Below are 12305 nucleotides of genomic sequence, written 5' to 3' on the forward strand. Positions count from 1 at the left end.
ATATACCAAAGATCTTCTGCAGTGAGCTGAAGAAGGGAAAGAGATCTCAGGGTGGTTAAAAGAAATGCTTCAGAGATTCACTTATGTCACCCTTGAAACACTTATTATTTATCTTGAGTCTTGGGAAGATCTCAGACATGATCTGTCCACCTGGTGGAATCCTACTCATACTAGAGTTTTTCAAAGTCTGCCTTAATTCAGCAATGTAACAGATTTCTCACCTTCAGAAGAGTCAGGGGCTGCCTTCAAAGCTTTCTCTCTTAAGCTATTCCTTTCGTGGCTCTCTCATGAGTCATGGGTTCTGATCGTACCAATTTTAAATTTTTCGCAGCCATTTACAGATGTTCCCAATCATATCATATGCAGAACAAACTGAACATGTCATCTAAATGTTCTCCTTTTTGTGAGTTAGCCACGGAAATTCTTGCTTCCAGGTGTCTTGGAATTTTCATTTGCTTTAGGTTTTATTGTACAATTTTTCTTGTCTTCTGTTAAAAGGGGGTTTGGGAGCAGGGGTGGCAGAGAGACATTATCAAGAAATCAAGAAATGTCCATATTTTTCAAACATGTGAAACCACATAACAAAAACGCTTGATGTACTCACATGATTAACAAAGTAAGTGCCCAAATGACAATTTATGGTAAATGACCAAAGGACAGTAATTTGGTTTAATGGCGTAGGCATGATCTTTGCTTTGTTTTAACTACATTTCTCTTTCAATTTTCACCGTGTTTGACATGTTCATAATTAATAGAAAGATATATACAATCCTATAACATGGGATAAATATAATTTTAATATCCACAATTTAAAATAGCAGGCCCGATGACCACACAGCTTTAGCAAAGTGGTGGTCTTTCTGAAAATCAGGTGGCCTTTGGCCAGCAGACCTGTGTTAGTGTTGAACCCTGAAAGGTGATGGATTTCAGGCCCTTTTAGGATTTTGGTTTGTTAGACGACATAATAGTGAACATTATTATGTAAACAGGTACTAAGCTTAAGATTTTGTGGGGTGCGGCTATTAAGACTAACAGAGTAACTCTGTTCTGAGAGTTTGATTTAAAAATAAATAAATAAACCTTTGTAGAATAGCACTGAATTTAGTACAAGGCCTTACATTAAGAACATGAAAATCAAGTTTGGAATTCACTGTTTTCCTACCAAATTTTGCAGAAATATGACCCCCAATAAACTTACAGCTTTGTTCTTTGATTGTGTCACAATTGCAAGGGCATATATGTGATGTGATACATTTCTAACTAGCTGTCATGATTCTGTGGTCTTAAAGTAAGTAACAGAAAAGAGTGAAGAGCCAAAACATTTTTATTTTCCTTGAATAAAATGTAAAAATTTAGAAAGAACTTACAGTATTGTGAATTAAATCCCAGATAGTCCTAAAAATCCCATGACAGGTCCAAAAGTATAGAGTATTCCCAATGAGTTCCAGTGTTGTTCTGACTAAATTCCATTATTGAAGGTACTTATGTGCCAGTAGTCTCGAATGTGCTAATGTGCCAATAATCTTGACATATTGGAGTGGTATAATCCAAAATGGCCTTGAATGATTTCACAATAATTTTAGAATATTGTTTTACTCCTATATCAATGAGCACTTTTGTAATTCCAATGAATAATTTCAGTATATAATTAAATCCTCTCATCTGAAGGCAGCTAAACTTTATTCCACTGATGTTAATATAGGAATGAGTAATTCTGAAGTAAATAATATTTATATAAAAAGCTGTGAAATGATAACAGATCCATGATGAGGGTCATTTTCCCCTAAGACTTGTGAACAAATTGCTTGCAGAACATTTTTCAGTTGCTAAATAAAGCTAGATCTTGAACTTGACACCTGTAAACAGGCTTAATAATGATCTTAAAATAAAATCTAAAGTCATAGAAAAGTATTATGTAATATGTTGTTTACCCTGCAATAAACACCAAAAGATGTTAGTAGTCAGGCAAGCCTGTTGCCTCAACTATTGACCAAGGTCATCCACACAGCACAAATTAAATATACATAACATATAATCATTGACAAACACCATCACACAATACAAATTAATCATACATAACACAGCAATGTTCTCAGTGTTAATTGTTCACTCTTTATGCAATTCCAGGTAGATGTTTAACTAGGAGGAAGAGGCAGGTAAGTTTGATGTGTCTGTATAGTCTGGCAAATTATACTATACTGTTGGCTGTCTTGTGACATTGGTTTAAAGAGTAATAAAAGAACAGATAAAGCAGCCAATGCTGCCCTGCAGTCACCTGATTCTGAATGGAAAATTCCATATACTGACCTCAAATATTATATAAATCAGCATGTTTGTCACATTTGTTGAACATCAAACCCACCATTGGATTGAACAAATCACGTAGATAAGGTATCATATCAGCTGCATATCTGATAGACATAATCGACTCATGCATATCTCTTGATGGGTGAACCTTGACCAGAGTTCATACCCAGTCAGTGTCCACTGACAGTGGAGCACATTCTTGTTGAGTTTGTCAACTGCCACCCATTTCCATATGAATTGCATAAAGAACTGTATGATCATGTACCACCCAAGAAAATATATAATAAATTCTGACCATGTTTTTTTAAGGTATACTTTTATCTTTTATATACATTTACCGAATTTTGGCATCTTTAAGTTTTGTATTTTATATTGTTGTTCTTAATGTTTGCACTTACTTGGAACGGTTTATTGTTCAAAATTTTTGTGAAATCCATTTTTACATTTTTGGAACTTTAGCTGGCACCATATACAGATGTGGTCACTATTGTGTTGAACTGCCATAAACAGTATTACATACATACTTTTCTTAATCTTCTTTAGAATAAGATTTTGAAAAATTAGATCATTTTTATTTTGAAAGAACTTTATATATGTAAGGTAACTTGTTGGTTTGATCCCACATGTATTATATTTTGGTTATACGTATGATGGAGTATTTTTGTTTTTGTTTGGGATGATGATTAATGTTGTTGAAGCCAGACCAAATGTTTATGACATCAGATTACTCAGAGCTGCTACATTCTAAAGGGACATCCTAAATTGCAGTTAATTTTCTTATCATCTGCGATGTATTTAAACATAGTCTTAACAAGAGCCATGGCAATTTTGATTCAGCTGAGTTATTGCCCATGGTTATTGTGGCCTAGTCACTTTTGATGTATAACTTTGTGAACATGGCAGATACGACATTTTATTATTGGATTTTAACATTTTATTTGATGCTTTATCTCATCAAGAGGCCAGTTTATTGATGATCATATTCTGTCTTAGAGTTAAGACCCATGGGCAACTTAGCATTGGTATTGTTACAGGTAATTTACAACTTAGCATTGGTATTGTTACATGTAATTTACAACCTTGTTAACACTCTGTCTTCCCTTAATTATGCTAAAACTTTTAAAATTGTGAATACTTAAAAAATGCTTTGGGAAATTTAACTTTTTAAAATATAATTTTGGTATTTGAATTATATAATTTACAAAAAATGATGAAAGCTGAAATTCTTGAAAATCCAAGTACAGACAAATGGCAGATCAATGTGTTTATAACTTTTTGGCAATGAATTGTTTCTGATAGCATGACGAATGAATGATGATGATAATTTGTGATTTTTGTTCATCTGCATAATGCTCAACATCATGTTGTCAAGCATGCCTTCTTTCAGTAACTATGGTGCAACTGAAGCAAAGAATTATGACAGCATTATTTTAGTAGATAAATTTAATCCTTCTTTTTCTTAAACGAAGTGTCAGGTTAATATGGAAGTATTAAGCCGCAGTTGTCATTATAGGACATTTCTGTAGCATACTTGATAAAGACAGCATCTCTGATAACACTAGATTTTTTCCTGATACCAGTGTTTTGTCCTGATTGTATAGACATGATATCAAAAACAGGAAAACCACTTGTCCACCTCGTCATATTGGGTAAAAATGGGTTGTGCCAAGTAAGAGTTTACTATTTACTAGTCACTTGACCGAGTAGATGCAGAATCATCCCTTGAGACTATGAATGCATTTTCTATCCTCAATAAATGTGGGAATTCAGTACCACTTAACAATTGGTGCATGCCAGTTATAAATATCATTTGATTAATCTGCTCACTTGTCAGACTGGAACATGTTGTGAAGAAAATGTTTTTTTTTTTCTACACATGTACCTGATGTAAGCTTGGAATTGGTAAGTATTATGAACATATTGTGTTTTAATTTCACTTATGCATGCTTTAATGCATTTGCATTTGTATTGACACTTTTAAGTAATCTAGGCATCATTTGTATGTGGAGAAAAAAACTGTTTTCAATAAGTTATTACACATCTTTATGAGTGAGACATTTGATGATTTAAGAGATACGGCATGTCAAATTTGTGTAATTTTTCATCAGCTTAGGCAGTATTACAGTTGCCACAAGTAGCAGGTATTTTGTTGACTCAAGTTTTATTGATTCATGGCCATGTCAAAGAGAACAGACAGTTCTATAAACATATAATTACTTGTAGAAAGAAAAATTGCCAGCTTGCATTAACAATGAGTATTTTAAGTGTCTTACCTAATTCCCACCAACTTTCACATAATACATGCTATTGTAATCTATTTAAAGAGTAGATAATTTCATAACACTGATTGGTCAAAATCTAGCTGAGGTAATGACCTTGAAATGCTCTAATTTTATTAGCTAATTAGCAATCTTCCTTTTTATGGCACCCATGTGTAGCTGTCGAGAATGGAGGTTTGGTCACATTTAATCATTTAGTATGAAAGTTGGTTGAAACTGAGAAAGCTAAATTCTTTCAGATGCATGTTACTGAAACTTTTAGCAATTCCATTAACATTAAAAGTGTCATTTTGATCACATAGGTTATATAAATATTTTGTAGTCATGATGGCAGCTAAATATGATAGTTTTAGAATCTTTCAGTTACTTTCTATTATGGAAAGCACTATGGGATATAAACGGTGCCATATTTTCTGAGGTAAAACAAATGGTTATGACTAGAGGTGTGCTATATACTGGTTTACTATGGGAATTTTTTCCAGTGGTACTTATCACAGTACTTTTTTACTGTACCAGTATATTGGTAGTTTCCATCAATAAGAAATGTGCAGAAGTTTTATAGTAATCTTGTTATACAGTTAATGATATTAACAGCATGTTTTTATTTTCGTGATTCAAGAATTCAATTTTTTTGTACAAAAGTTATATTTGTCACAAATTGATTTTAAATATTACAAATATAATTATATTTTTGAGTGTTTAATTACATGTTTGATACATGTCTTGTATGGCAGCATGGAGGCCAAATGGGATGTTGTGAAAGATCAAGTCAATTTTTAGAACAATTTCAGAGTTAGAAAAAAGTGTTCTTGTTTAGTTATTTACTAGTGAAGTTTAATATGTCAAGTCATGCATTCTTTTGTAGGACTGCAAACGTTTCAGGATAGGACTTGTTTTCTGTTGAATTGTGTGTTTTATGTTTGCTGGATGTTTGCTGGCTGCCTATGAGAAATATTTTATTTTATCTCATGGTAATATTTTTTTTCTTCAAAATAATGTAATGAATATATGCTGTTATATTGCTATAAATCAGTACATGTTATTTGTTCCAGCTATTGACAGATATATTTCTTTTTTATGAAAAAATTGTCAGGCCTTGCCCTTGAACATTAAATTGTTGGTCCCCAGTATGTTCAGAAACTCTGCAGTATACCATGGCACAGAATTTTTATTGTACCCAGCTCCACTTGGGACATAAAAATTGAACCCTGGTAACAAAAATAGTGTCTATCTTACAGTGTTACTATAATGGCATATTGAGAAATCTGAACCAACTTATGCACAGACTATTTACAGTGGCATTTTCTTCTGTCATTGTCTGAAAGCCTTAACTTAATCCCGTTGTTAGAACATATAATTAATCTGATAAGATAAACATAATTGATGAATCTCCACATTCCACCTTCTGACAATAACAGCTTTTAGTCAAGTATTATTTTTTCAGCATTCCATATGACTACAGCCCATGCTCAATGTTGGCTTTGTTTGATTCATTATATAGTAATTTTCATGTGCTAGATTTGACAGAAAATAAAGCAGTCTGGTTAAGTAATTGCTTGTCACTATTTCAAGTACATTTGCCATAGACCTTTGAAGGGACTTGATATCTAGTACCATTTTAATTCAGAGTATGCACATCAGGACATAAAAATTAGTAAGGTTTCGATGATTTTACAAGAATTCAGATATCCAGTCCATGTTCTGAGGCATTGTTTTTACAAAAGATTAATTTCCATTGTGTTATATGCTCACTTGGCCGTTTAGAATTTTCAGTAATTTTTTCAAAATGAGGAAAATATTTATCTACTACTTTTTCTCCAAAAGGTGGCACTGACCTAATATTCTTAGGAACATCAAAACTTGAAGTTGTATGTAAAGTGGGGGTGTGCTTTTCACTTGCCAGCTCTAATTCTTTTAATCTAAATTGATATTCCATTTCTTCCTTCTCTCTTTCTCTCGGCAATTCTCTGTGTTTCTTTTCTTACTGCATTTGCATTTGTCTCTCTCTCATCTTTCTCCGGTTGCATTTACATTTAGTCTTCTTCTTTCTGCAACTGCATTTTCATTTTCCTCTCTCGTTCCTCTTTATCTAACTGCATCTGTTTTTCTTGCATCTCAAGCTTTCATAACTCTAATTCCATCTTGTATTTTGATTTTAATTACTTTTCTTGTATGTTAGAGTCTGATTCAGACTTACTAATCAATTCCAAAGCACTTTTATCCAAAAACTTCTTTTCAACCAAATATTGGACCAAAATATTTTTTATTTCTTGCTTCGTTAAAGAAGCTTTGCCTGAGAAAGAGCATGTTTACTAGCAAGCTGAAATAATTCATCTTTTTTCAAGAGTCTAACTGCTTCTGGCTAGCATTTGAAAAAAAGATCTCCACTTTAGATGACATTGTTAAAAGCTTGTTGATTTCACTAAAGATTTCTAAAATGTGAAATAATACTTGTGATTTTAAAAATTCTGAAACTAGGGGAATAAATTTCAAAAATAAACTTTTCTGAAATATTTTAGTAAACTTTTTTATCCTGGATGAGCCTCCAATAACAAATTATTTATTTCCCTAGAATACAAAGTGAAAATGAGAAAAAAAGAATTTAAAGTATTGTGAATTAAATCCCAAAGTAATCCAAGAATTACAGACACAAGTCCTTATATAATATAAAGTCCTGAATAAAACTTAGAACAAGTCTTGAAGAGATCCCAAACTGAAGTTGATGACGTGTCTGTTATAGCTACGATGTGTCAGCAGTCTTTTGTTAAATGACAGTAATATAATTGCGGGTTTGAATATACTAAAAATTCCAGTGAAATGTCTTTATCCAAGAATTTTTTCAGAGCACTTTTGTATTTTCAGAAAATATAATCACTTGAATTCAGTAATTTGAAGAAAATAAAATTTATCCCAATTTGTTTACAACATAATACAACTTGAAGGGGCTAGATGTGAAAGCATGAATGACCAAGTCCTAACAATTACAAGATTATATAGTTCTCTACTTGACCTCAAGTCACAATGAGCATTTTCTATAAAAAAAATTACCTAATGGAAAACAACCTTCTAGAATGATCTAATGAAGCTTTTTTTACTTACAGCACAATACTCTGTAAAATTCACTTAGGAAATTCAAAAAATCTGACCCAAATAAATATATTTACTCCCTGTTTACCTGAATAATAATCCTGATATTAAATCATACACATCAATCATAATTTAGCTATGTATTTGTTGTTGACATAAAATTAAATAAAACATTATTTTAAAAAGCCTGTCAGGACAAGCAGAATTTAACTAAATTTCAGACAAGGTCAGGTCCAACATACAATGTTACATTACAATAGCAATGTATTGAAATACATTTTGCTTTAAACTGACAAAGAAACAATTAAATTAAATATACATAACACTTGATAAGTTGTGTTTGTTGTTTAAGTGCTTCAGAAATTTTGTGGAGAATGACTACTGTACTAACCTTATTATTCTGGTCTCCATTCCTCATTGGCTTTTTACAACCCACATACCTTCTTTTCATTGGCTAACATAACCATTGTCTCATCATTGAAATTTTTTTGGGACCAGTATCTCCCTGAAGTGTGGTTTCATTGCTCATGGCACCATGAAACATGGCACTGGCAATTTTGCTTGAACTGCACATCTTCTGACTTCATAACATCACAATTTTCTCTTGACAGTACTCTGAAAAACAGGTGCTGATATTGTATTATGAAATTCTGAAGTTAGATCATCTAAAGTTTGTCCACAGTTCTTGTGACCGGAGAGCAAAGTACATGATCATATCTCTCACCACTGATTTTTGGCCTCACACTTTGTATCATATTTTCACTATGAAATTGTTCAACAAATCTTTTCAGAACTTCTAATTATGGACCTGAATATGCATGTTACTTTATTTATATTCCTGCCAGTGAAACTATTGTCATATAAACACAATATCATGTTTCTGCTGATGTGACAGCACTTTGCTTTGAGTTTCCATACTACTACAGTTGACACTTGCAGTCTAAATATCACACTCAATGATGCCTCTGTGTCACTATTTTAAAGTAGATAATTTGTATGCAAACAGCCTTGTAAATATCAAAGTCCTGGTGGTGTCTTTGTGTGCAAGTATACAACAACCAATGACTTATCCAATGTACATAGTCTACTCACTTAATACTCATTACTGTAGTTTAGAAAATGTACATTTTTCTCAATAAAGAAGCCTACACCAATGATGGTTATGTGCTGGTGATATAGATTTTGGTCCTTATTGACTTCTTTATCACCTGTATGTATTTTCTGTATTATGTGAATTCAGGAAGAAGAGATAAATTCTGCATCTAGTCCTATGTTGCCTGCAACCACACCATCCAGAGAACAGCCTCTTTCACAAACACCACATCAGGTAATGCTAGATTTTATGGTAAGCTTGAGTAAGAAAATCTCCTTTAGTAGCATTTTAATGTAAATTCTGCAGGTGTTTTTATTGTTATTATTTATGAAATGTTAGGGAGTAAATTTATTTCTTAGATTTGGGATGTCAAAAACATCTTGTCATCTACACTTTTGGAACTGCTAAGTCGTGTTGAACTCAACAATGCAATATACATTGCTGAAGGTACTCCTTGTCAGCAAATTTTTCAAAAAGATTTTTTAAAAAATGATACGGTATCAAGGACATCACCAATTTATAGGACTGCACATTGAAATATATAGGTGTATCAAATTTGTATATGGTGGCCATAAGGTGGAGTATACTATGTTTTGTCTGTCCATTCATACATTTCCAATTATATTTTTTGAGAAATAACTTGAGTTGTCCAGCTTCTACAATCACCAAACTTTATGACTTTCTTTCTTATGGTGTAAAGAAGAACTCTATCTCTTTCTTTTGGTGGGAGGGTTGTTAATAGGCCAAAGGTCAAGGTGTCTAATCAATGTTTTGAAGTGTTTTGTGCAAAAGATTAGCTTCCATTGAGTGCCTCATAAGTTGGGTTTTGCTCAGATCTTGTTCATAATTCTTACTTATATATGTTACAAGCAGCATTTGGTTAATAATCAAGTGGAAAGTATAGCACATGTACTTCTTCTACATGCACTTGTACAATATGTAGGTGTAGTTTTATCTTAAACTCTTCATTTAGTTTTCATGCAGTATGGATTGTTCCTTTAGAATGTGTTTAAATCATCAATTATATATATGTGTGTGTGTGTGTGTGTGTGTGTATGTGTGTGTGTTTCAGTCAGTGATTGAAACTTGAAGAGTGAGAGTGTTATGTGTATTTAATTTGCATTTTTTTGTGTTTTTATTCATTATATGCTATCAGTAATTGTATTTTGGATTTGACCTTGTCAAAAGTCAAGTTCATTTTCTACCTGAATCATTGATTTTGTTTTTGTAAACAACATATTCATTTCAGTCTTGGTCTGGAACATTGAAAATTCCCCATGAAATGTTTTGTGTACTTGTTGTTTACCAAATTTTATATTAAAATTGATGTAACAGACCTTCTAATTATAACCAAGATTGTATCTTGGAAACTTTTGGAACCTTCCAGAATGAAATTTTCCATTAGGTAATAATTTTTTATGTAAAAGCTAATTCCGACCTGAGGTCAGGTAGAGGACCATATTATCTTGTTTATTGACAAATTATTCATTTGTGCTGTAAGATCTGAACAAAATCAGTTGTTTTATTATTGTATCTAGTTTTTCATTTTGGGCTGGAATTTATTTATTCATGTTATTTAATTCAAGTTATTCTTCTCTGGTTATTCTTTTCATGCTTAAAAATAACATTTTTGGAAATAGAGATTTATTGTGAAATTCAAATAAGGATATAGTCTTGGATTCTATTATTGTTATCGCACAACAGACTGTTTGCACATCACCATGATACAGGCCATTATAGGCACATCAACACTTTCAGCCTTGGATTTATTTTGGAATACTTTAGTGATTATGACTTTTATTTGTAATTCTTTTTGGGATTTAATTCACAATACCATAAGACCTTTTTCTTTATACATTTTTACTGTATTTTGGGATACATATTATTTGTCAAATTTTACAAAATGTGTTGGTTTTCACTCTTTTCTGTTACTTTGTTTAAAACCATAGAGTCATAACAGAGAGATTAATATACTGGATGAAATCAATAAAAACCACATACAAAAACAAAAACAAAAATTATGTGCACTAATCTCTCTCTCTCTCCTTTAACTGGATTATTTTATGGATTTCTTTTGAGGATTTACATTTGTATTCAAGCTATTCAGATAGTCCAAGCTAAAAAACCTTGTGCAGAAAGCCAGATGATCAAGGTACTCTAGATGCTAATAATACCAAAATACTAGGACCAGTTTAGATATGAGTCAACATAGAATTGAGGATATATGGGTTTGGGAGAACATGATTATTTGAAAAAAGAGAAATAAAAAACATATCATTACAAAGCTGATCCTTTATTTAGTTGAGATGAAGAAAGGGTTCTTCTAATGAACTCTTGGTTTTAAATATGATTTAGGAACCCCAATAATGAATATAGTGTTTTATGCATTTGGTGTGTAATAGGAGGCACCAATTACAAGCACACGTACAGTGGCAGGCCATAAGTGAGTAGCCACATAACATGACATTGTTTGCATAATACTGATTTTGTTGTAATATAAAATATGGTACCATTGAAATTAGGGAGAAAATTATACCAGTTCTAGTATTTCATAATTGATCCCATTGTTTTTATGATGGACTGTAGCTACTTAGGTTAATCTCATGTAGGTGTCTTGTATGAACCTGATCCACTGAATAACAAATATCATTGACAGGATTGATGAGATAACCTTTACTTTTAATTCCAGTCAATCATTTGCAAGATTTGTTTTAATTGTCCTCCATACATTTTCAGTGATTTTTATATCTGGTATATGTGATTGCCAAGGAATAGTCTGAATATTCTTTGACTTTTTATTGAGATGGTCTCCTTTTCATTGATTTGTACTTCAGGATACATACACAGGACAGTTATTTTCTTAACAAATCCACCCCCTAGTCTGGAAATTCTTTGACAACAAAATGCCATAAATTCTGATCCAATATATTTATATACCTCTCTGAATGGATCATTCATTCAACAGGTGTGAGTATATTGAGTCAGGTGAAAGTTATACAGCCAAAACATACTGGAAATGATTTATGGGGAGAATGACTACTGTGTATGCCTAAATGTTCTGGTCTCCATTTCTTATTGGCTTTTTACCACCCAACTACCTTCTCCTCCTGGACTAATGTAACCATTGTATCTTCACTGAAAATGATATTGGACCAGTTTCTCTCAACAGTCCAGTTTCGTTGCTCATGGCACCATGAAACATGGCACTGGCAATTTTGTTAGAGATTGTGGTCCTCTTCTGAACTGCACATCTTCAAACTTCATACCATCTTAATTTCCTCTTGACAATATTCCGTAAAACAGGTACTGACATTGTATCATGAAATTCTAAAGTTAGGTCATCTAAAGTCAATGCATGGTTTTTAAGCTCCAGAAATAACCTGTTGTAATGATACAACATAGATTCTAGGGTTTAAGGGTTAAGAGGTCATGGTCATGGTAAGTCTGATATGATATATATCGTTTCTGCATAAAATTTGTTAAGACATGTACCTGACCAAAGGTCCCAATCATTGAGGTGCATTGATGCCACATACCCT

At 32.4% G+C, this 12305-nt stretch overlaps 1 protein-coding gene across 7 annotated transcripts in view; it reads left to right on the forward strand.

Moving 5' to 3' along the window:
- LOC149796109 (uncharacterized) overlaps positions 1-12305 on the forward strand; it is an 89913-nt gene that overhangs the window by 55484 nt on the left and 22124 nt on the right. For all 7 annotated transcript variants that reach the window (XM_089966027.1, XM_089966031.1, XM_089966032.1 and 4 more), the window contains 2 exons: positions 2128-2156; positions 8914-9000. In XM_089966027.1, the coding sequence (XP_089822153.1) occupies positions 2128-2156; positions 8914-9000 (116 nt within the window). The remainder of the gene's footprint in view (positions 1-2127; positions 2157-8913; positions 9001-12305) is intronic.

This window comes from Sinohyriopsis cumingii, chromosome 7 (assembly GCF_028554795.1).
Source record: "Sinohyriopsis cumingii isolate HCF-2022 chromosome 7, ASM2855479v2, whole genome shotgun sequence".
Classification (NCBI taxonomy): Eukaryota; Metazoa; Mollusca; class Bivalvia; order Unionida; family Unionidae; genus Sinohyriopsis; species Sinohyriopsis cumingii.